At 40.2% G+C, this 26900-nt stretch overlaps 1 protein-coding gene across 1 annotated transcript in view; it reads right to left on the reverse strand.

Annotated features, from left to right (window-relative positions):
- Window positions 1-23985, reverse strand: part of ATP1B3 (ATPase Na+/K+ transporting subunit beta 3) — a 54074-nt gene extending 30089 nt beyond the window's left edge. The window contains exons 1-2 of the mRNA XM_084638292.1: window positions 23691-23985; window positions 7933-8061 (exon numbers count right to left, since the gene is read on the reverse strand). Coding sequence (XP_084494418.1) covers window positions 7933-8061; window positions 23691-23799 — 238 coding nt within the window. The 5' untranslated portion in view covers window positions 23800-23985. The remainder of the gene's footprint in view (window positions 1-7932; window positions 8062-23690) is intronic.
- Between the last annotated feature and the right edge of the window lie 2915 nt (window positions 23986-26900).

Genomic DNA, 26900 nt, shown 5'->3' on the forward strand with positions numbered 1-26900 from the left:
ATATAATACCTGGCCATCTTCCTGGGGAAACTGAGTTATTACTTTGAACTTAACAAAATATTTGTATTCTATTTAAGAATCTACCTTCCTTAAATCTATGAGAGGTTGGGCAAAATGTACAGTTTTGTACCACTCCATACAATTACAAGGAAAACCCTTTCAAAATAATTTCATAGGCTCAACATTAAGATCGGTAACAAAGCCATCAAGGGTAAACTTTCAGTACAGAGAATGAGATGCACAACTCCCTATATGCCTAAAATGTAACCATTTATTGTCCACTTCAGTTTTTGCAGAGAAGTACTAGCCACTCCCTAATTAAAATTGAAACTCAGTGGACAACTTTAAGTCAGAACTTTGCCCTTTCCTTTTTCAAAGCTACACAAAGAATATATTTGCCTCAAAATAAGGTTTAGAGATGAAGAAGAATTTTATTGCAAAATTTGAAGGCAACTAGGAGTTCCTAAACTATGATCAAATTAGAGCTGCCAAATATAGTTCCAAATTAAATTTTAACTATTTTCTTAAAAAAAAAAAAAAAAAAAAAAACAACCCTCCACCACACAAAAAGGGAGAGATACAAAGTAATATCCCCAACTGAGATCTAGCACCCAAGACCAAAAGACTTAACATTTGATTTAATTTTGTCATCAGGCAACAATTCTCCGATGATCTTGCCAGAGGGTGTCAAAAGATGCTGGAGATATAAACTTCCATTAAAATGAATAAACAAAAGGATTTAATGCCCTTTCCATGGCAGAAATTGAGCTCAACGTGCAACCTGACTGGTGGAAATGGCTTGTTATGGTAAGATTGGTTCCATTCTAAAGGTTTGGGAGATCTCGAAAGAAGGGAGGAAAATACCACCATGTCCTCCCTAAACACCTATTCTTGCGCATTGCCAGGGCTGACAGGGGCTTGGGGTGGGGAAAAGCACAACTGTACCAGGACCAGTAGTTCAGCCTCCCCAAAATGTCTGCGTAAATAAAGTGAAATGGGAGAGTGTGTGGCCCTAGAGAATTTAACTTATCAGGGCCACAAATTTCTGGATGGGCCAGGCCCTTGCTTCCTGCAGACCTCCTAAGGCTTTTTGGAAGGAAGCCCTATTCATACAGATCTTAGGAGATCTGTGCAGGAGAGGGAACATTCCCTCCACTTTTCTGTATACTGCTCGAGATCTGCAGAAGGAAAGAACCCAGGGTGAGCCTTAAGTTCTTGTCTGCCCTCTCATAGGCATAAGCTTATTGATTGCCCACCCTCAGTCTAGATGTTGGGGTGAACTATGGACCCAAATTCCTTTTTGGACCATTGCTCATAGGGGAGAGGTCCAAGACTAGCATGTTTTGTATTGCTGGGTTATGGAAGTTAGGCTCATTCACCCCATTTTTGTCAGCTAGCAGTTCACAGCAGACAAACCTATTTTGGACCATCACGGGTTCAGAAGTCAACTGGGTGCTGAAGAGGGAACTATCAAAAACTAATGAGGGTTGGAGGCTCTGATGAACTTCCGACAGTTCACAGGAGGCCAGGGGGCAGTTTCATAACAGAGGAGACTACAGGAGAAAAAAAATCAGCTCCAGCAGGTGGCCCAGGAAGCAGCTGGAGGCAGTAATATAGCGAGGAAGACATTCTTCACTCCTCACAACTCCTGCCAAAGGGCTTGGAGCATAAACAGAGGTAGGAAGTTTCTCCTCCCCAGTTCCCCCCATTTTGCTAACTCAAAGCCTTTGAGAGCCGCATACGAGGTCTGCAGCAACAGAACTCACCTCCACAAGACGGTGGATTGACACTGTAGTTAGCAGGAGTCTTTGTGGCCAGCAGACCAAAGCGGCATTTCCCCCCAAACCTTCTAAGGTCTGCTGGATTGACCACACCCTAGGGTGTGCAGGAACTGAAGTCTTCAGCAGACTTTAGGACCATTTTAAAAGAAAGTAAGGATAAAAATGTTAAGGCCAAGTTCTAGTTGCAGGCAAATATCAGTAGTTTGAGTGCATATTACCCTTTAAAAACATCAGAAACCAAAGAAAAACAAAAGTTAAGGTTGAACTTTCAAAGTCCCCAAACTACCGTAACTCTATCTCTCAGAGCAGTGTTCTCAGAAAAGCCTAGAATACATGCTAATTTATCCAACAATAATAGTGGCCACCAAAATTACAGTACTTTATAATCGTTGTCAGAGTGCCATTTTATGGTCTTCTTTAGTCACACGGTACACACACAGCTTTACCAATTCACGATTAGACAAACAGCATATGGAAACAATAAATCATTCCTGCTTTTCATTAAAAGCTTGATCTTTCAAAGTGCTGAGGGGACTCAGTTCTTCACAGGATGTATTCAGCTCTACAACTCTGTGGCAGCCAATTCTCCAAGTGACATTAGTCATTATGCCCATATGTAAACGTCGTATGTGCAGATTATGCTGTTAGAGTACTTGTAAAAGAGCAGCAGTCAGTAAAGGGACAAGGTTTGCTACTGGAGATTTGTACACATGAAAAATTCTACAACTAATGTTCTGCGGTTAATGTTTCTAATACTCTGTATTTAAATAGAGAAAATGGTAGGCTTGCATCTGTACAGGGACAGAGAAAATAGTTCAGGCACCTTGTTTAAGAAGTGCAACCTTGATCTTTCAATACTTGAGGTTTTTCAAGTTTGGGAGGGTTTTTAAAAAAAAGTTTTTAAAAGGTAATATGCATGCAACCCACTGGTGTGTGCCTACAACCTTAACTTCACTTTAATGAAGATTTGTCTGGCTATATGTACAATATGATCTAAATCAAAAGCAAAAGGGAACTTTGTGCTTAATCCAAATTATTTAAGGAACCATTAAACGTAACAGATAAATGCAAAGTAATTCACATGGGATATAATTTGAACTATTCATATTTTACTGAGTTTTAAATTCAGCCTGAGCTCATAAAAAAGCCCCGATCATCAATGCGGACAACACTGAAGATCTCTGCTCAATGTGCAACAGGGTTAAAAAAAATTGATGCATAATGGCGGGAGAATATAAAAATATTATGCCAGTATATAAAATGGAATGGTGTGCCCTCACCTGGAAAACTATTTCTGGTCACCTACTCTCAAACAGGACATAGTAGAAAGAGGGGATTCAGAGATGGGAGCCAAGAATAATTATAGGCATGGAAAAAAAAAAAAACTCTCTCATGAAGAGATATTTCAGTTTTAAAATTCATTTATCTTAGAACGGAGATAATTAAAAGAGACATGACTATACAAATAATCAATGGTATAAAGGTAAATCAGGAACTTCCAATCACTCTGTTTCATAATACAAGATCAAATGGACATTCATTTAAATTGAAAAAAGGGAAATGCAAAACTGATAAAAGGAAATACTCTTCCTACAATTAGCCTGTGGAACTCCAAGCCTCAATGTATCTCTTGTGGTAGCAATATTCAAAAAGATTAGCCACTTATATAGGTAATAAATTAAGAATTGTAATACTACATATTAAAAGTTTTCAAAGAACCCTCATCTTTTAGGGCTTAAGACAACCTCTATTTGGGGTTACGATGAAATTTCTCCAGGAAGCAAGTTATCCTATAACTGCTTACACAGCTGTCTTTTTTGCACTTCCTTTGAAGTATCCAGTACTAGCCATTGTTAGCATCAAGATACTAGTTGGAACACTGGTGTGATCCGTAAGCAACATAGGAATAGGCAATGACAGCTTTCCTTTTCGACTGAGTTTGGTATTTTAAAACATGCAAAATCTTTACCCAACTATCCTCTATATCATATCCAATTTATATCTTGAACAATCAATATCTGAAGGGGGCTTTCTACTGCAAACAGGAAATATTCCAAAATACTTCCAGAATAAGATGTTTTCCTGGTCATTATCTCTTTCCTCTGCTATTTCAGCTGTATGAATTAACAGCAAAATAGGGTAGACAAAAATCAATGATTTAAAATAAATAATTTTTTTAAACAAAGTTTTTGATAAAATGCTTTTTGAGGGGAAAAAACCTATCTAAACATAGTTTTAATTAAGATACATTATAGCTCAAAGATATCTCAACATGGAATAGGGATTATAAATTCTCTAGTATGAGACAATATATTCATGTAATGTTTAAGAAAAGTTTGGTAAATGAGTTTCAACAGTTCATGGGATTAGGGACCCAATCTTATGGGGTTCCAGGGGCTTCTGTATAGATGATTTAGGTTAATCTTTCTATCTACCCAATGGGATTCAGTGCTCAGTCTAGAACATACCATCAGAGATGCTTAGTTTTGCAGTTCTCAAACTGTGGATTTGTGTCTCCAGAGATAACATGCTTGTTAACAGCAAATGTTTTCAAAATAAATAAATAAATAAATAAATATATAGAGATGAGAAATAACAGACCTCAACCCTATTGCCCCTCTGCAGATTTGAGTACACAGAGTCAATCCCTTACCTCTCTCTAAAAAAGAGTGCAGTTTCAAAAAGTTCAATGAATAGAAGATTGTTGGGGGTGGAATAGAACTGGACAAGGTGGAGAAGTCCGGAGATAAATGTGAGAAGGGTGGGGACAGGCAGTAGAAACAAAAGTGAAACTGTTTGAGCAGTATATTCCAGAAGTCTTGAGGTCTTTCTGAGTGCAGCCTTCATTGATTTGAGATCTCCCATACCATTCTCTCACTAGAAGGGAAAACCTATAATGGCAGCAGGCCGTAAGAGAGACCCAGTTTGGGAATATTTTAATGAAGTTCCTCTACCTGTGGGTAAGACAGGCATGCGTGCAAAATGCAAACAGTGCAAAGAAATGCAAGGCCCAGTTGTCCAAATGAAACAACATCATGAGAAGTGTTTCTTCTCAGGAGGAAGCTGCACTGAAGATGATGAAAGGAACATGTCTGAACATGCAGGATCTTCAGGTTGGTAAACTTTTTTATTTCATACTTCTTTCTTCAGGACTGCCTGTCTTCCTTCTGGACTATTCTTGAATTCTCATGTTTGAGCAAAAAACATAGTTGTTACTCTATGGTACTATCATTTTAGATACAGCTGTGATAAAAAATAAATAGCTGAAATAGGCAGATCTTTCTTTTACAATTTCACCATTAAAGTAGTACTGAATGTCACTGAATGCAATGAGTAATATTAAATGAGCAGTATGCTAATAATAATTAAATAACTGCATTTACTTATTTTATTTAGGAGAATCCATCCTCAACATACAGGATTCTGAAGACTATCTACCTTCAAGATCACCATCATTTTCTATCGTTTCAGAGTTATCTGCCAATGATAGTGTTTCAGTCATATCATGTGTGTCACTGTAGCGGGGCAGTCACCCCGCTCTGGCTCAGAAGGGGTTAAAAGCCAGCCCCTGGAGAGGGCGGGGGCTGAGAGAAAAAGCTAGGCTGATTGGGGAAGCAGCCACAGCTGTGGCCACACCCCAATCAGGCCACAGCTGGCCCTATAAAAGGGCTGTGAGCCAGGAGCTCAGGCAGTCTCTCTCTAGCTGTAGAGAGAGAAGGACCTGGCTGCCTGGGAGCTGAGCAAAGTACCTAGAGTAGAGTAGGGCTGGGGGAAGGCCAGAGGAGCTGGGGAGCTCCAGCCTGGAAAACATCCAGGCTGCAGGCCTTGCTAAAGGCCAGGAAAGGTACTGGGGCTACCAAGGTGTAGCCTGGGAATAGGTAGAGGCAGCTGGTCCAACCCCCTTGCCAATGATGAGTGGTTTACAGACTGCAGTCTGCTCCAGTGAGCAGGGGCTAGATGATGACTGGCAGTAGCCACTGAGGCAAGGTGGCGATAGAGAGTTGGGGGTTCCCCTCAGAGGGGAGGCCAGAGAACGGGGGCACTGCCAGGGGGCAGCATCCCAAGGTAAAGAGGCACCGGGCAAGACACCGGCCTGCAGAGGACACTCCAGGCTGGAAGAGCTAATTCCCAAGACAACCAGCAGGAGGCACCGTGCCAGTGAGTCATCGCATCACTGTAGTCACAGTATATCACCTGTAGCAAAAAAATCTCCATCATCCAGAACCAACCATAAATAAGGTGTAGAGGGTGAAATTGTTAACCTGAGTCTTGATGGGTGGAACAATGTCCACAATGATCCTGTTGTATGTGCTTGTGTGACAACAGAAGAAGGGAATGTCTTCCTTACAGAAACAATTGATACATCTGGAAATACTTATAAGAAGTAGCAGTAAAAGCTATAGCAAACTGTGAAAAAAATTAAAATGTCTAGTATGCAGCTTGGTCATAGACAAATGTTGCAAATGTATCCAAAAATAAGAAATTTATTTAGGAGAGAGTGAAGAGAGTCCCAAGCCACTAACAAACGGTTGCAGTGCTCATTTGATGCACCACCTAGCCTGACTTCAGTGTTCCAGAAATAAAGGCTAATGTTGAAATTGAAAATACTTCCGTAACAACCACTTTGCAGGAGCTGCTCTGAAAAAAGTGGGAGGAACCAAGCTAACTCTCCCACAAGACATACGATGGAACTCAGTAGTGGACTGTTTTGAGCACTATATCAAGAACTGGCCTAATCTGATGACAGTCTGTGAACAAACTAGTGAAAAAAAGGATGACACTGTCACAGCCAAAGTTCTCAACATTGGGCTTAAGAAAAATGTTGAACACATACTGAGTACCCTGAAGCCTTAGCCTTGTAGGAAATGCAGGGAAACAGCTGTTTTATTGCTGACGCTGTTTAAATTTGGAAGGAACTGAGTGAGATATTAAAAAGAGAAATATTCAATGAGAGTTAAATTACAAGCATTAAAAAAAAACGAATGGAACAAGCACTATCTCCAACTCATTTTCTTGCAAATATTCTCAATACTCAGTACCAGGGCCATACCTTAACCACTGAAGAGGAGTTGGCTATGACATGCACATCCAGCAATCATCCTTCCATAATGCCAACTATAATACACTTCAGAGCTAAGGGTGAACCATTCAAGAAATATATGTTTGCTGATGATGTTTTAAAGAAAGTCACACCAGTGAACTGGTGGAAGTCACTTAGGCACTTGGATTCAGAGACTGTTGATGTGATAATCTCACTTTTAACAGCAGTAGCTTCTTCTGACGGTGTAAGAATATTTTCTTCCTCAGGGCTAATTCATTCCAAATAGAGAAATTGTTTGGGACCTGAAAAAGCAGGAAAGCTTGGTTTTCTTTTCCAGATTATGAACAAACGAGAAAATGAAGGTGAAGATGACTGAGTTAGCTACAGAAGCCAATATTTTAAGTTCCTCATGTTGACCTAGCTGACAGTCTATTTAATTTTTTTTTTAAATATCTCATTTAACTATTTTAGTTAAACAATTTTAACAAAAACAAACCTGATTTTAAAAAACTTGCTGTTTAACTAAATTCAAAAATTCATATGCTTGTTTTGTTAAATTATTATATATTTGCTGTTAAGAAAAGAATCCAGAATACATAATGTTGTTGTTTTAGTTAAATAAAACAATTTAAATGTCTGTCTGGTGATGTTCTCCTCCTAATACAGCATGGCAAGAAAATCCTCCAAATATTAATGATTAACCTGTTGAATTGGAGATAGTTCACCTCCTAGTGACTTCATAAATATCTGCTTCAACTACCTTTGGTAAATGAAATAACCAAACTATCATTCATTGACTGATACAGCTGTAAAACTAATCTGAAAAGTTTTTCAGAATAAATGGCAAAATCCAGGAAGAACTAGAAAGGAGTGAATTTAGAGCATCAGTTAGTAAATATGGCCAAAAAAAGTCTATAAATGGCTTTGTGCTGCAAACCTACAAAGCCCAAATGATTCACCCATTATAAAAGAGTCCTCCTTTAAAGCTCTTTATTAGTCTAATTAAAACTACACCACATTGGAATATGTACTTTATCCTAAAAGAAAGTTATTAGAATAAATTGTATATTATAATTTAAAATCTAGACATAAAACTAAGAGTACAGTTACCTGGACTAGAAATCCGGTCACGATATTTGGGAATATCTCCGCTCAGGGTCTGAAGCATAACCCACATTGTAAATGTAAAGAGTGCTGCTAGGAAACCATAGAATACCAGATAAAACAGCAAGATTAGACCTGTAAAATTAAAGAACTCAAATTAACAAAATGTTTATTTTAAACTGAACATGATTCTAATTTTTACTCTGACACTCAGGACTGTAGTTCAATAGGAGTTGGATCAGGTGCTCAGTCCCCACTCCTCAAACACAGAGATACCAAACAGACCTTCCTTTGTGTTTCAGACCTTCCTTTGTGTAAAATATACACGCGCACGTTCCCCCACCAACATATATATAAAGTTCAGCTTTTAAAAGAAAGGTCATTCCTTTTTTTTTTTTTTTTTTTTTTTTAAAAGAGCTTAAACAGGAGATCTTCTGAGGACAATTTTTGCTCTGTTGAAGCTGCTCTTTCTGGGAGCCAAGCAACTGATTGTATCCCAGCGTAAAGAGACCTCTACGTGCAATACTACATGTGAATAATCAACCAGATTACAAGCCACGTGACTATACATTAGATTTTCACCAAGTTTAGAGAGCCCTGGATCAAAAAACAAGATGCTATAATGGGAACACAAATTAAAACTGTAGAATTTCTCACTTGCTGATTGTGGACTATATGCTGCTTCTTCTGATGCAGAACTTGAGGCACATGAGACAGTAAGTTAGGTGGTTTTGTGATGTGGATAAAAAGGTTGTAGAATACATCCAACACACAACTGGTACATCTTGCAATCATTTCTCAAGCTATCCAGGACATTGGGTTTAGACTGATCACATTACACAACTTCTTTAGCAATTTTATTAACAGATTAGGTTTTTTTTCCTTTTTAAAGCATTAATATAGTTTTTCATTTAACTAACTAGAGTGAATAGACCAATGGTTCTCAACCTATTTACCATTGTGGGCCATGCGGGGACCCTGACCCTGCAGCGGTGAACCCGGGAGCCCGCCACACATGGCCAAACAGCCAGGAGCCCGCAATGCATGGCCTTTAGCACACAGCTGAGCTGGGCCACAGCTGTGTGCTAAGTGGGCTGCATGCGGCCCATGGGTTGAGAACCGCTGATCTAGAGCTAAGCTTAGTTTACCCACTTCAGGTGTTTTCTACAAGCTTTATGTACCATTAAATATTGTGAATGTAGATCTGTACCAATAAACTACAGGAGATTTGTCACCAAGGGAAACTGTCTAGAGAATGAAACTGATAATTTAAATCAGGGGTCTCAAACTCAATTTACCTTAGGGCCAGTGCCAGTCCTCAGATCCTCCCAGCGGGCCAATAATGTCACTGAAGATGGTGTTCAGAAAAGAAAACGTTTATATTGTATTTTTTATTTCAAATTTCTTAGAAATAATAAAACCATCATACAACTTTATACAATTCTTCGACTGCTAGAGAGTTTTTAGTGTTTGTCAAGACACCTGGCAACGCTTCAGTTCTGTCAGTTTGTTGATGTTTGGCCTCAGTGACTGAGCGGTTGAAGCCTTCAGGATTGCAGCAAGGTGTGCATTAGATAGTTGTGTTCAGTATTTTGACTTGTATTCATTGTGGGAAAAAAGTGATGCTGCCTCTATAGCTGACTCTGCCCGGCAACTAATGATGCTGCCTCCATGGCTGACTCTGCCCGGCAACTAGTGATGGTATCTCTGTCCCTCTCCCCAGCCAATGGGAGCTGCGGGGGGGCAGCTACCTGTAGTTGAGATTGCCGGCAGCACGTCGGCCTGCGTCTCTCCTCTGTGGGCTGCAGGTTCTTGGGCTGCAAATGGCCCACGGGCCGGGACTTTGAGACCCCAACTTAGATAAACAGGCAGCTTCATGGACAAGCGTCCCCCATCCTCTCTGGTATCTCCCAAAATCAATTGAAAAATTAAGGTTAGTAAGAAGCTACATTATACTGTAGTATATCTAGGCAAAGCTAATGTTTGCTGATGATTCAAGGCATTTATTAAATAAATATCTATAATTACTATAAACAGCATGCAAACAAATTAATATTAAAACGTTACTTTTATTGCCTCAAGCTTTGAAAAATCATGATGCTTTCAAGTTACCACGTGAATATCATCTGTGAAGAGTATTTGAAGGAACAGTGTGTGTGGAAAAGGAGGGAGGAAACTGGACACAGTCATTAAGGATTTAAAGATCTTAAGTAACACTGCTGGGATGCAACTGGCTGGAATCCTCATCTTGGCCTAGTCTGCTATGGAGTTAATAGAACATTTTTTAAAATGGCACTAGCCTTTAGTTAAGAAATAGACTGAAAAGGCTTTGAGATGACCAAGATATACAAGGTTATCTAGTTTAATTTTGCCAACTGGTATTCTTTAACATACTATTTCAAAACAGGCCTGAACACTTCATCACCTCAGAGTTTTTCACCACACTGGCAATAGTGATTAATTTTTTACAAAAATGGAAGTGAAGTAGGGAGCTTTTGCATGGAAAGCTTGGAATAAAGTATGTGCCCGCAAGATAAAAAATGATGAATTGTGCAATTAATTATGGACTGCACCTCGAAAACGTGCTAAGGAGAATAATCTACATTTCAAGTAACTGTCTGGTTACACAATCTCATAGGTCCTAAAAATAACCAGATATGACACTCTGCCATAGCACTATTAATGTGCACCTTTGCTGTGTAGTGAGGCAGAAGGCTTTCATCTTTGAAGTGCTGCATCACAAGTCAATTTGAGGGTAAAGGATGCAATTACCCATGTAAGTGATCCCTATCAAAAATGGCTTAGATTGAGCTGTAAATTTACAGGAATGCGGTCCATTCTGGAACTATGTAACTAAAGCTATTCCAGTAATCCATTTACAAGAGCATATTCTGTGCATAAAAATTAAAATAGTCAAGTTTGGTAGGTTTTCTTTTAGAACATTAAGCTTAGTTGTCAAGTAAACCCATAGAAAGAGTAATTTAGAATTAAGGGTAAATAATTGTCCTAAACACACCTAGATTTGAGTAGGTATTGCAAAAACATTTGATGAGTGTATGTATATATATATATACACACACACACACATACCGACACCCCCCCCCCCAATATAACAGATGGGGGATCTGAGGTTTGAGATAAAGCACTATGATGCACACACTGATCCCAGCTACCATGGAGGCTATGGGGCAAGGGAGAACATATGCTGACTACACACCAGGAGTCTTTCCCAGGAAGTCCCCATATTTTACATTCTTACATGGTAGCTAAACTACCAAATTTGTAATTTCCTCTCTCCTAGGAAGGAAGAGAACAGCACCACTCTTATTTCTCCTCAAATGTCTTTTGTGGTTTGTTTGGCTTCTCAGTTTTGAATGCACCTCTCTCTCTTTCCTTACTATGTCTTGCCTGTACAATTGCCCAGAGAAGCAAATTCTTGTAAATTTGTATTTCCCTCTTCCTGATATGAATGTAGTAAAACTTACAAAAATGCCATATTTCATTCTGATTTCACAATTTTTTTTGTACTTTAGCAAAAGTAAAAATAATCTCCGAACATGATGGAAATACAGCTTTAGTAGATGCCTAAGCAGTCCTATACAAATATTTTCCCACATCACAGCTGGCTTCATTTTGCTAACTTGTAGCTTACTGCCTACCTTAGAAGCCATACTTCAAACTCAATGTTCAGGCAGCAAAAGTCAGAAGTCTCAAGGTTAAAGTGTCTGTTGGAAATATTCATACAAATAAATGGCATTCAACAATATAGGGTAAAAAACATTTCTCTTACTTAGAAGATCTGGACTACAGATTCTTTGCTGTACCAAGTTTATGCTTTCTCCTAGGAGCTGCTCTAACATCCACCAGCTGGCAAAAGTTGCCAAGAGACTGTCCGCCTGCTGATCACCACCATAGCACCTGCCACACCTCACACCACTGCCAACATACATCTTGTACTGGGGCTATGAAGAGAGCAACATTCAAAGAGAGCTATGCCAACTCTATGCCCACAGGGGGGACTCCTCTCCTTTTTTTGGCTGGGGTGGAGGGATTAGAAGCAGATTCCACCCCTTTGTACGAAAAGAAAATCTGGCCACTAAATCAGGAATGGCAAGTTTGGGGTTTTATTTTTAAACTAAGAGTAAATACTTTCGAAATTTTGTAATTTCTGCCTTTTTCACTCTAATTGCCTGCCACACACACTCAACCCACTTCCTCCCTAAAGGCTTGGGGAAAAGCACAGATGGGTTCTGCATCTTCTCCTCTTCCTCCCAGCCAAAACTCTGAATAATGACCAAGGGCAGTTCTAATTTGTGTATGTCTGGTAATTTAAAATTAAGGTTTACTGGTAACTCTACAGAGATTCCCAAACTATACAAAGAGCTGACTGGTCATAAGGTCTCCTAATTTCCAGTTACCAAGTTTCATTTAAGGAAACTGAACCTATTAAATGTTTCTCTATTATCACTTTTCCATGTGAACAACTACTACAGTCGCTACAGGATTTTGTGATCAAAAGGAAGGGAGTGATGTTCTGCATGATCTTAAATGGAGATGAACTAAAAAGCAGCAGGCAAATTATTGTAAAAAAAAAAAAAGTTATGAAGTATAAGAACCCTGACCTGCTCTACATCATTCATTAGGTTGTCTTATCACTTCATCTTACACTCTGACCAATAAGTGAGAAATGAACAGGAGAAAAAATTCAGTTCACACTGATGTAGCTGTGTTAGCTCTTACGGGATAGCATAAGTAAAAAGGTAATAAATGTTGATCAGTAAACAGAAGGAACTCTAAAAATCTAAAAGTGTCATGACCTTGTTTAACAGACCTGATTCCTGAGTGTGTTTGGTGTAGAAACATACCTTAAAGCTCTTTGTATAGCAAGCTACTATTAAGAAGCTCTATTTCTCATAAATTTTCTGCACTCTCAGCAATTAATCTGAAAAGTTTCCTTTAGTACAACACTGACACATTCCATTTACCAAACATGAATTTGTGTTAACAGCACAAACCAAACTGGTTGAAATGGTTTATTTCCTTGTGCTACTTCAGTGTAGTCAATGTAAACAACAAGTACAGCTCAGAAAAGGACTAACTTCTGTTGCAGAAAAAACAGATGAAGTTAACACTGTATGGATGCTATAGGGAATTTTTTAAAGTTATCCAATAGATTAAAAGCTATGAAGAGATTTTAGAATCGTGAGAAATTGTCAGTTTTGTCCTACATTACTACAGGATTTTTAAATTCACAACAGGATCTAGTTTACAGTTTAACCACTAAGTTGTATCTCCAATAACGTCTCAAAATTGATAAACTGTCACTTTTCAGTATAATAGCCAGCTGCAGTTATTTTATCATCCCATCAGGTGTATAGTACCCAATAGCATGTGAGCCTAACACTTGAAATAATAAATTCATCTCCTTATATATACTACTAGGGATATGTCACCAAGAACATAGTATACAAGACATTAAAGGGAAGGATGTTTCCCTGAGAAGCTACGGAATCCCAGCAAGAGATTTAAAAGTGCAAATTTCAAATTCAATTCAAACAGCCAGAAGCATTTTCTGAACTTTCAGAACACTGGGTTGAGGAACAACAGATAGTTTCCTGATAAAAAGCTTTATCTTCTCAAATACATACAGATAGATGGGAGTCTGATTTTTGGCAAACTTCTCTATCCCACAAACCTTCAAGGCTCCACACTGTGGGTAAACTGTGCCTACAGGGAAAGCCTGAACTCTGCTCTATCTTGACCATTTAATTTTGAGGACAACTGCTGAAAGGAAAGAAACTTCATATTATAATTTATACCACTTCTTCAGACAATCTCAAAGTCCTGATCACAGAAAGGGTTAACAGTAAATTGTGAAACAGATTTCCTGTTTGAAGATCAGCAGGACTCCTACAGAAGTCAGAAAAAACCCCAAATTGTTTTATATTCTTTTGACTACAGCAACATCCAATTCTGAACTCAAGCAAGTGAAGCAGGTCTACAATATTTCCCTCCTTGATGTCATGTCCCTAAAATCCTTCCTACTAAGATAGCTTCTTTTGTAGCAAATGTTTTGTTGTTCATTAGATTAAGTTATACTTATTTTAAATATTGTTTAAAACTTCAGTTGAAGATTTTAAGCACCATCAAGTATGATTTTTTAAATCTGCTGAAAAACTAAGCCAGTTCATATTAAATACATAGCATCAATTCAACATAACTGTCATCACGGTAGGAGTCATACATACTCTACAGTACCACCACCATATATTTTAATCAGTTTAAATAAACCTTAGAGAGAAACCTTAGTTCCTGAACTACAGAATGGAAACTTGTATTACCCAAATCACAATGATTTCAGCATAATGAGCAAGAGAATTTAATGTTTTCATCTGGAGACACAAGGCTAAGGAGTCATAGAAAGGGAGACAATAGTAAGATAAAAGGAAACTAATGCATAGAAGGGGATTTAAGCAGCAGTAAAATGAGCTCAAATGAGTGGAGTATACATGCCATGAGTTGGAGATGTGATGGACAGATTTTTAGACATAAAATGGGAGAGTGTTTGGGGGTTGAAACATAAATGTTAGAGAGTGAAATAAAATAAAATCTAAGACATGAAAGGAGATAAACGAGTTTCTCTCACATCTAGTTTCTAAATTTTAAATCAAAATGCTCTATTTCTTCAGAGGAGTCTAACTGCAGACAACAACAAGATCAACATTTCAACAAAATTAATGTCAACATGGCTGGTCACAACTTCCATCTGGTCAGCAAGATTGTCTTTATTTTAGCAACAAACATTTAGTTTTAAAACTGTTTAATTCAAACTCTTTTGGCAGCACTGAACTCTAATAGAAATTGCGATAAGAGGACAGATATTAAAGATAATTATATTTTATCTAAAAAAGAGAAAGGAGTACTTGTGGCACCTTAGAGACTAACCAAATAAATGTGTTAGTTGCTAAGGTGCCACAAGTACTACTTTTCATTTTGCGAATACAGACTAACACGGCTGCTACTCTGAAACCTATGTCTTATCTGCCCAGTTGCAGAAATTATTGTGCCACTTCTGCTAAAAATAATAATAAGAAGAAGAAGAAGAAACATGGAGTGTTGCCAATGCAGAATAGCTATGGCATTTCAAGTTTCAAAGTAGCAGCCATGTTAGTCTGTAACCGCAAAAAGAAAAGGAGGACTTGTGGCACCTTAGAGACTAACAAATTTATTTGAGCATAAGCTTTCGTGAGCTACAGCTCACTTCATCAGATGCATTCAGTGGAAAATACAGTGGGGAGATTTATACACACAGAGAACATGAAACAATGGGTGTTACCATACACACTGTAACTTCCAGCAGTTGACAAGAACCTCTGAGGAACGACGGGGGGGGGGGGGAATAAACATGGGGAAATAGTTTTACTTTGTGTAATGACCCATCCACTCCCAGTCTTTATTCAAGCCTAAGTTAATTGTATCCAGTTTGCATATTAATTCCAATTCAGCAGTCTCTCGTTGGAGTCTGTTTCTGAAGAGTATGTGTGTCCACATATCTATTCAGGGGACATCATCATAGGACCTAATCACACCAGCCACACTATCAGAGGCTCGTTCACCTGCACATCTACCAATGTGATATATGCCATCATGTGCCAGCAATGCCCCTCTGCCATGTACATTTACATGTCCAGTTTGGCCAATGTATTGTTTATTTCCCCCCCCCCCCCAGTGTTCATCAGATGTTATTGTCAACTGCTGGAAATGGCCCACCTTGATTATCACTACAAAAGATTTTTTCCGCCCACCCCCTCTCCCCCCGCTCTCCTGCTGGTAACAGCTCACCTTACCTGCTCACTCTCATTATAGTGTGTATGATAACACCCATTGTTTCATGTTCTCTGTGTGTATAAATCTCCCCACTGTATTTTCCACTGAATGCATCCGATGAAGTGAACTGTAGCTCACGAAAGCTTATGCTCAAATAAATTTGTTAGTCTCTAAGGTGCCACAAGTCCTCCTTTTCTTTTTGTGGATACAGACTAACACAGCTGCTACTCTGAAACCTGTCATTATGCAAGGCACTGAATTTAGCTGTATGGAGTGGAAATCTATCAACTTCATGAAAAAACTCATACAGATACAGACAGACAACACCTTCCTTTCCAAATGTAAATAGATGGAAATCAAAAGGACTGAAGGTAAAAAATCCATTACAATCTTCATACCGCACAGGCTATGCTGACAGCTTGTGCCACACACTCTCAAAGAAACTGCGGAAGCACCTGATCAACACCCTCTACAGCAAACAGGGAAAGATTAAGAATGAGCTCTCAAAACTGGATACTCTCATAAAAAAACAACCTTCCATACAAACTTCCTTGCAGCTGGACTTCACAAAAACACACACTTTGCTTCTCTACAAAAGAAAAAGGACACTAAACTATCTAAACTACTACATGCCACAAGGGGCCACAACAATGGTTCCCTTAACCCACCCAGCAATATTGTTAATCTATCCAACTATACTCTTAGCCCAGCAGAAGAATCTATCCTATCTCGGGGCCTCTCCTTCTGCCCCTCCACCCCCATGAACATGATACAGTTCTGTGGTGACCTAGAATCCTATTTTCGACATCTCCGACTCAAGGAATATTTCCAACACACCTCTGAACAACATACTAACCCACAGAGACCTTCCTACCAAGACTACAAAAAGAAGGATTCTGGGTGGACTCCTCCTAAAGGTTGAAACAACAGACTGGACTTCTACATAGAGTGCTTCCGCCGACGTGCACAGGCTGAAATTGTGGAAAAGCAGCATCACTTGCCCCATAACCTCAGCCATGCAGAGCACAATGCCATCCACAGCCTCAGAAACAACTCTGACATCATAATCAAAAAGGCTGACAAAGGAGGTGCTGTCGTCTTCATGAATAGATCGGAATATGCACAAGAGGCTGCTCGGCAGCTGTCCAACACCACTTTCTACAAGCCATTACACTCTGATCCCACTGAGGGTTACCAAAAGAAACTACAGCATTTGCTCAAGCAACTCCCTGAAAAAGTACAAGAACAAATCCACACAGACACACCCCTGGAACCCCGACCAGGGGTATTCTATCTGCTACCCAAGATCCATAAACCTGGAAATCCTGGACACCCCATCATCTCAGGAATTGGTACCCTGACAGCAGGATTGTCTGGCTATGTAGACTCCCTCCTCAAGCCCTAAGCTACAAGCACTCCCAGCTATCTTTGAGACACCACTGACTTCCTGAGGAAACTACAATCCATCGGTGATCTTCCTGAAAACACCATCATGGCCACTATGGATGTAGAAGCCCTCTACACCAACATTCCACACAAAGATGGACTACAAGCCGTCAGGAACAGTACCCCCGATAATGTCATGGCAACCCTGGTGGCTGAACTTTGTGACTTTGTCCTCACTCATAACTATTTCACATTTGGGAACAATGTATACTTTCAAATCAGCGGCACTGCTATGGGTACCCGCATGGCCCCACAGTATACCAACATTTTTATGGCTGACTTAGAACAACGCTTCCTCAGCTCTCGTCCCCTAATGCCCCTACTCTACTTGTGCTATACTGATGACATCATCATCTGGACCCATGGAAAAGAAGCCCTTGAGGAATTCCACCATGATTTCAACAATTTCCAACCCACCATCAACCTCAGCCTGGACCAGTCCACACAAGAGATCCAATTCCTAGACACAAAGGTGCTAATAAGCGATGGTCACATAAACACCACCCTATACCGGAAACCTACTGACCACTATTCCTACCTACATGCCTCCAGCTTTCATCCAGACGACACCACATGATCCACTGTCTACAGCCAAGCTCTATGATACAACCTCATTTGCTCCAACGCCTCAGACAGAGACAAACACCTACAAGATCTCTATCAAGCATTCTTACAACTACAATACCCATCTGCTGAAGTGAAGAAACAGATTGACAGAGCCAGAAGAGTACCCACAAGTCCTACTACAGGACAGGCCCAACAAAGAAAATAACAGAACGCCACTAGCCATCACCTTCAGCCCACAACTAAAACCTCTCCAATGCATCATCAAGGATCTACAACCTATCCTGAAGGACGACCCATCACTCTCACAGATCTTGGGAGACAGGCCAGTCCTTGCTTACAGACAGCCCCCCAACCTGAGCAAATACTCACCAGCAACCACACACCACACAACAAACCACTAACCCAGGAACCTATCCTTGCAGCAAAGCCCGTTGCCCACTGTGTCCACATATCTAGTCAGGGGACACCATCATAGGGCCTAATCACATCAGCCACACTATCAGAGAGGCTCATTCACCTGCACATCTACCAATGTGATATATACCATCATGTGCCAGCAATGCCTCTCTGCCATGTACATTGGCCAAACTGGACAGTCTCTACGTAAAAGAATAAATGGACACAAGTCAGACGTCAAGAATTATAACATTCAAAAACCAGTTGGAGAACACTTCAATCTCTTTGGTCACTCGATTACAGTCCTAAAAGTTGCAATTCTTCAAAAAAAAAAAAAAAAAAAACTTCAAAAACAGACTCCAACGAGAGACTGCTGAATTGGAATTAATTTGCAAACTGGATACAATTAACTTAGGCTTGAACAGAGACTGGGAGTGGATGGGTCATTACACAAAGTAAAACTACTTCCCCATGTTTATTCTCCCCCACACTCACCACTGTTCCTCAGACGTTCTTGTCAACTGTTGGAAATGGCCCACCTTGATTATCACTACAAAAGGTTTTTTCCCCCCTGCTCTCCTGCTGGTAATAGCTCACCTTAAGTGATCATTCTCCTTACAGTGTGTATGGTAACACCCATTGTTTCATGTTCTCTATGTATATAAATTTCCCCACTGTATTTTCCACTGTATGCATCCGATGAAGTGAGCTGTAGCTCACGAAAGCTTATGCTCAAATAAATTTGTTAGTCTCTAAGGTGCCACAAGTACTCCTTTTCTTTTTGTATATATCCAGTACTTATTAAGTTACTATGATCTATATCAAATAATTAGCTTTCCTAATTTTTAACTTTTAGGAATTTATAGGTAAATTTATTCTGTGCATGTTTCACAACTGGTCAGTTTATGACAGAGGACTGATCCAGCCCTAAGAATCACAGTTTTGACAGAGAACTCACACTTAATGAAGTGACTAAAGTATTATATATGAATTAAAAAAATTCCAACATTTTATATTTGATTAATTTAGAAAGTCACACAAATTTTTAGACCTATTGGTAGTGTAATTCATTTTCTTGTATGTTTATGAAAGAGTATACAAAAGAAAGCATCTATCACAATTTTATAATCTTTACATTAAAATATACTGCAATGAATACAGTACTTTAACTGTCATTCAGGGCAGACTGCATTCCTGTGATATGGTATCTTCCACAAGCAGATCATAAGAGGAACATGAATCAACCACATTTCCAAAGTCATGATAGTGTGAAATAAGAGCATTCATGGGGAGGAGCACGGGGGTGGGCGGTAAATCCTGATAATGCATAATGACTGCATTAACTGCACTACCAGACAGTAGTACTCACTACCATGCTATATTCATGGATAATCCATTATTACTGCAGATGCTAGATCAGGGAAGTACAGAGATACTCTTATGAAAAAACTCAGCATATGCTCGATACAACAAAGAGTATGCTACACAATGAATAAAGATTTAATGGTGCTCCTTGAGCCAGCACACGTAGTATGCTTATATCCAATAATCATCTTAGACAGCTGAATACCTAGGGTAAATAATTATATCCCCATGGCATTCAGAAGGTAAAAAGGGCAAATAAAATTAATGGTAAACATGCTAGACAATCAGAGCCATCAACTTAAGATTCACCTGTAGTTTGGATGCAGGGAACAAGAGAGCTTTTTTTAACTTCTGTAAACACAGGAAAATTAAAAAAAGTTAGTGAAAGTGTTTCAATTAACCATATTAGGATTATAGATCTATACCTGTTTTAGGCACCGAAAATAACTATTCCAATATAATCAGCATATCTTTTGCCTTTTAGCTTATATTAAGTTTTCTGAGCATACTATTTTCCCCGTTTTTCACAGGAAATGCTAATGAACCTTGATTTGTATTTATATTTTTATATATATAATTTGCTACTGTAGAGTTAGTTTTTATTAAATGAGTGCATCAATTTTAAAACAGTTCAAAATGGGCCAAAACACATGTAGCAGCTGATCTCTTGAACAACACCTTCTGCTTAAGTCACATCACCATTGTGCATTGTTCACTACAGAACTCCCCACCTTCAAAAAGAAACATAGCACATCCTTTCAACAATGATACAAGGAAAAAGGAGGACACATACATAAAGTTAAGAAAAAGTCTCCAGTTGTCTCCTAAGGAGGCGGGAGAAATATTGACTATTTATTGGAACTTCTCCCAATACACACACCCAGTCAAATCACATATTACTCAGTAGCATCCTACCTTTTCAGCCAAAAATTTTGGTGGTCAAGCATCTACAATCAATACTTTGGAGACAGATTCTTCACCCTGTTCTACAGTTCAGGCTGGCAGGAATGACCAGCATTTCCTTTTCTGGATGTTCCCCTGCCATGGAGGAGTCCCCTAAATGCATAGATTCTAGCATAACCAGCTCCTATGCGTCTCCCTCTTTGCAGCTACTGGTGCAGTGGACATGTCAGAAGCTATAGCTACACTAGAAAGCATGCAGCTACACTGCTATACGTTGTCTAGTATAGCTTCTCTAAGCCCATAGGAAAGAGCTCTCCCATCGACTTAATTAATCCACTTCCAACGAGCAGCAGTAGCTGTCCACATCAGCATTTAGGTCAGCGTAACTTATGTCACTGAGGGGAATGGCTTATTCACACCCAAGAGATGTAAGTTATACCGACATAAATGGTAGTACAGACATGGCTAGAGGGATTGAGGAGGAGCAGTCTGAACATGTTTCACTCTGGCTCCCTGCAACTGGAATGTGTTCTCTAGGTAAGCTGCCAACTTGATAGAAGTTAGAGCAACCTCAAGGCTCTATTTTGGGCTCGGGCAGAGAATCAGGGAACCGTAACTAATTCTCTTTTTAGCGCTTTCCTGAACTATCCTGAGCGACTGGCTGAAGGATGAGGAGCCATCTTTTACTAGGTATTCCCCTAACCTCAGACAGGGCCATCTGAACTATCCTGCTCTTCCTGAAGAACCCACAGACCACCAGCAAGGCCAACAAGGGACAGTAGCTGCTCAAATTGCTCCCAAGGGAGTTGGTAAACAACAGCCTCTCTCACCTCTTTCCCATAGTGTTGACAGAGCTGTTTAAAAGTTGTAAGGCAAACAATTTCGATTTGTAATCAAATACAATTTTTTCTTCTTAGCAGTTACCGTCAAAAGTCATACATAAATGGATGAAGATAAACTGAAGACTCAAAATTTCAGGAATATTTAAGTAGCCAGACATAATAGGTTCAATATATTAAGCATGAAATGTCTGAACTAACACCCCCATAGCATACAAAATGATGTGTGTGAATGCAGAGTTAAGCATTGACATTAAGGAATAATTACTTAGGAACATTTAATCTCTTTACCACACACCCATCACCTGAATTCCTGTTAAAGAACAAAGTAAACAAACAACATTACATAAAGTATATAAAGGTTCATTAGTGAACGTATTTACTGAATTTATTCTTGAAATGGGAAAGTAACTTTACTGAGTGAGCTGGCTGTAAAATAGAACAATCACTCAACTCCAGATTAAGGTAGGTTTGCTATTAAAAACAATTTTATAGACAGTATGCCATGGCACAGGAAGGGACAAGGATGGCAATATTACAAAGGTGCTCTCTAGTAAAGTAAGTTACAAGCTTGAAAGGATTAGATTTTTATCAGTAATTGTCAGTAAACACTGATTTCACCATACATATACAAGCTGCCAGAAAAAATATTTCCACTGATGATAGAAATTTACAGATAAGCAGCATTTTTCTTATGTTGCTTAAGAACTTTAAGATTGATTTAAAGATATTTATTTTGTATATTTTGACCTGTGAGGTTCATAATTTGTGTCTTAATGGTTATAAAGCTAACTTTTTGAATTTCTACTGTCATGAAATAATCATCGGACCCCCACCCACTGTCTAACACCCATGATTTCCTGCAACTGTGAAAATTTAAATAGATAAAAAATACTTAAAAATAAACATCCATATCATCCATCAAAATTTTTTTTTTAAATCTAATTCTGCCAAGCCTGATCATGGATAAACATCTTTGTTTTTCCTTAAAATACGCTGACCATTTCTAAAGCACTTATAGTTGTTAATGCTATCTGTTTCAGTACACAAATATGCTTCTGTGATCACTTAACCACACACCCATTCATTCAACCCACGCACTTTAAGAGAACCTGCTGATGGGGTGCCTGAACAGAGAAGTCACAAGACAACAACAGAGTGGAAATTTCCTCTCTTCCTCCTCTTCCTCTATTTGAGTGGCAGAGTAGCTAGCAGGATCTTATTTCCATCTGAATGGAGGAGAGCTCATGTCAGAACCAGGGCCCTCTCCTGACAGGCAACCTGAGAGCACACCCTCTGCATGTTCTGTGTGTTACTACTCATGGAGTTTGTACCAGGCTGTGCATATGTCCAGCACTGCTCAACACCGTGCTGAAATTGTTGTTGATTTTATAAGCACAGCTATTTAAATATCTCAACTGTATCAAAATTTTAGGAGCAGATAGGGTGCTATCTGAAGCCAAGAAATATACATTTCCCTTGAGGAGTGGAGTAATTTATTAATACTTAACATTTTTTCACTATTGTAGTTTAAGAATTTGGGAGATAACATTTCATCTCCCTCCTGTTCCAGCTCCCAGGGGAGGCAATGGGAAAATTAGGGAGGGAATGAAAACAGTCTTCCATACGGTCATGTGGAAAAGCTACTGTTATCAGCCACATCTGTAAAGGAAGATCCCAGAAAATTCAATCTAGGGCCAACCTTAAGCAAGGTAATGCAAGTTACAGATCCATTCCTCCTACTTTTGAAAGCTGTGGGCAGACTGACAACTCAAAGACCAGTCCTCTTCCCCACCTCCAGCAGCAGCACCCCAGAGGACACCTCATTCACCACTGACAGGTTAGAGCTCCCCAAATTGTCATGCCAATAAGGAATATACGGGAGCATGCATGACACCCGTGTGGCTGCAGTAATACCATAGAAGAGATCAGTGAGGAGGGAGATGGCCCCACTCCTAGCATCGGGAGTTTGCAGCTGTAACCTGCTACCGTTACGCCACCAGACTCCTCCTCCCTCCCCATCCCTACGCAGCTGACACGGAGAAGGAGCCTGCTGAGCCTCACTGCAGCATTTACGTGGAGAGTGAATCAGCGGAGGACGTACTGAGAGATGCTTCCCTCAGGCCGCTGCTGTAGCGGCCCGATTACCAACCCGCTCTGCCCCACCAGCCCACCCTGAGCCAAGACGAACAGGAAAGGCGGGGCGGGTGCCGCGGAACCAGCACGCGGGCTCCAAGTGCCCCCCCCCCCAACACACCCTGCACCGGCGCATTATCACAGTCAGGCTATTTTTAGATCCGAACGTGGCGAAAGTAACGGCTTCCAGAGAGGCGCCTCGTGGCTCCTCGCGCCCCCACCCAACGGCTCCTTCTTCACCCGCCCGCCCTCGGCTCCTGGCCGGGCCCCTCGCCATTCCCTTACCCCAGCTCTTGGCCGTGCGCCCCAGAAACTCGCCGCTGCGCGGGTTGTACACGAACTGCCGCCACTCGGCCATGGTCTGGCTGAAAGGCTTCTTCACCTCCTTGGACATGGCGGCGGGGCGACGGCTGTGTGTGTCCGGTTAGCAGAGACTCCGAGCTCCACTGCGGCAGCGCCTGCTCCGAGCCGCCAAGTAACTGTCCTCTTCCCCTCCCGCCAGGCGCCCGAGAGGCCGGGCTGGTCGCACACAGCCAAGCTCCTCACTCCCCCTCCTGCTGCTGGGGCGGGACCCGCTCACGTCAGCGCGGCCCTTCTCAGTCCACGCCGTCTCCAAGCTGCGCCTGCTGCCCCCTGGCGGCCAGAAGGAGAATGGCAGCTGGGATGAGCTGGTCCTAGAGCCTTGGCGTTCCAAGTGCACCCCGAAGAGCGACACAGTGCTTGGCTTGTGAGTCGGCTACATCTCCCGTGGTTCAGGGGTGCTGCACTGACGGCACATAGCGGGGAAGGAGTCCTCAGGAGCTGCCTTGCTTTACCCCGCCGAAGCGTGTGCACACATCCCACTGATCCGGACATAGGGAAGGGCTGTGAGACGCAGGCACCTGCTTGGCAGGGGAAGGGAAGCAAACTCATTCGACATCAAATTTTCAAACTATGGCATTGAATCCGTGTTCAGGCACGTAAGTGACCTGGTTTTCTGAGGAGCTGAGGCCAGGCAGGTCCCCTAAGTCACCAATGGAGCTGTCCATTGTCAGCATCCTTGAAAATAAGATGATTCTACAGGCCCAATTGTTTCCTTAACTACAACTGTGCTACCTCCTTGAGTTCATTTATGTACTCAGGGACACTTGTGCACACCCACTGAAGGCTAATGGAGTTGCACAGCTGTCATATAGGGCACAGTTTGGTCTGCAAAACCTCTTCCCGGTATAGATGGGGCAAATGGAAAAAACCCAGCTTGACTCTGAGCCCAGGGTGAGTGAGGTTCAGCAGCTTGCAGGGGAGAGTTTTTACTTACAAACTCTCAGAGTCTAGGCATAAGCAGAAGACTAAGTAATTGCTTAGGGGCCTGAGCAGCTCAAGAGGGCCACCTGTTTGCTTTTGTAGTATATGTTGGGGGGCAAAAATATTCCTGTTTAGGGCCCCTAATGGGCTAGCACCGCCTTGGAAACTGTACTGTGACATGGAACTATGTGACAGCATGCCATTTTAACAAAATCACTTTTCTGGATAGAAAAGACACTTTAAGTGTCTGCACAGCATTGTGTTCACTAATGTTGATTTATAATTAGTGATAAAGGAATAGAGCATGGTTTGATATTGATACCTATCTCTGATATAGTTCTTTTCATCAGTAGATCTCAAAGTACCCATAATCTTTAATGTATTATGTTAGAGCAGGGGACCAGCACACTCACCTCTCTGTTGGACCTGACAGTCATGTTGACTAAGATTTTCAAACATGGGTGCATGAAGTTGGGCCCTGTAAATCCATATTTAGGGACCTAGGTGGCTTGACTACTGCCAGTGATGTTCAATACTAACACTTTCTCACCATATGTTTCAGTTATTGAAAATATTAAAGACTTACTCCTTCTTTTCCTTCCTAGTTTCGCAATCAGTGAATATGACATCACTGACTTCAGCTCAATGGATCAACTAGCCAAATCTTCCATGGTACTAGAGTTGAGGGGGCACAGTGGTGGCTGAGGCAATTACAACTCAAGAGAGCCTCTCTCCCCTTCCCCTACCTGCTTCCCTTCACACATGCACATAGTGGACCACACCTATACACAGACTGTGTACATGGATTGTGTAGTTTCCCAGATTTGGTGCAGGAGTGGTTAAATATTTGGAAAACAAAAGATACATTATACAATAAACCATCTTCCTAAAAAAGACGAACTTAAACATAGTTTAAAAGAAGAGATTTCCATAAACTGTTTCTGCTTAGCATGTCCCATTAGAAGTTTGTTATATGCATTGGTTAATTTTTTTCATCCTATTTACTTCCTACCTATGTAATTTCTATATCTATGCAAACTCAGTCGATACAATGATGATACCATTTGCACAGGAGTGAAAAATAAAATCGTGTTTCCTTCCAGTTTACTGAGGATAGTGTAGCATTGCAAGCAACGGAGAAAGAAGTATTCAGGTTTCTCATCCTAGCTGAGACACTGATTCACTATGTGATCTTGGACAAGTCATTGATTTCATTGTGCCCATGTTAGGCCAGCTGGAAAACTGAGAAAGAGTAACCAAATGCTGCATCTACTTTTCAAAACCCAGGAGATATCATCAGGCTAGGTCTTAGAATATGTTTTCTTTATTATAGTAATTGTCCTACTGTATTTGAATACAATAAATTAGATCTTATATTTAACAGCAAATATTTAAATGTCTTAACACAATTTTCACATTTTTTTCAAGCATATGTTAATATACATGTTTCCTTCAAACATCCTACTTCTCAAATTTTACATTTTTGACAGCATCCTTAAGGAATGCCTGAGAATCATAAGGGCCTATTAATAGCTCTTGCGAGCTTGCAAAAGTTTTTTTTTTTAATGGTGTTGGTAGAAGATAGCTTTTTATGTACTGTTCAGCAGGAAATTCACTGTACTGTATAAACCATGGGAATAAATTGTTCCTTATCAAGATATATTAATTTAACTGTTAAAGTATGGATTTTAATCTGCCTGATGTAAGGGTGTGTTTTACTTCTTAATCTAAACAATATATTCCTTAATTAAAACAATATAAAATGCACCCAGATATCTTGTTGATAGGTTATAGAATTATTAATAAAAGTTTAGTCAGCTAGTATGAGATGCACTTAATAGCTCGAGTACTGTTACCATTTAAAAGCATTTTAATAATAATTTGTATTTGTGGATTACATTGCCATTCAGCAAGAGACAGATCCTTTTAAATGTTGAACACCTTGAATTCCCATTGACTTCAAATGGAATTGAGAGTACTCAGCATCTTTCAGGAATAGGCCTTAAATGTATGTTAGTAGGTTTATTCTTACTCAAATGGGATACCTCTACATTCAGAAAGGTACTGAAATATTCATGAAGAAGCTCACTTCTCTAATAATTTGAGGTAACATGAAACTGACTTTGAGAATGAATCTTTGTGTTTAGAAATCAGCCTCCCTTCACCCAAATGATTGTGCCAGGGGAAGAATATGAGAACATCTGAAAATAG

Source organism: Lepidochelys olivacea (assembly GCF_965140295.1).
Source record: "Lepidochelys olivacea isolate rLepOli2 genome assembly, chromosome: 9".
Taxonomy (NCBI): domain Eukaryota; kingdom Metazoa; phylum Chordata; order Testudines; family Cheloniidae; genus Lepidochelys; species Lepidochelys olivacea.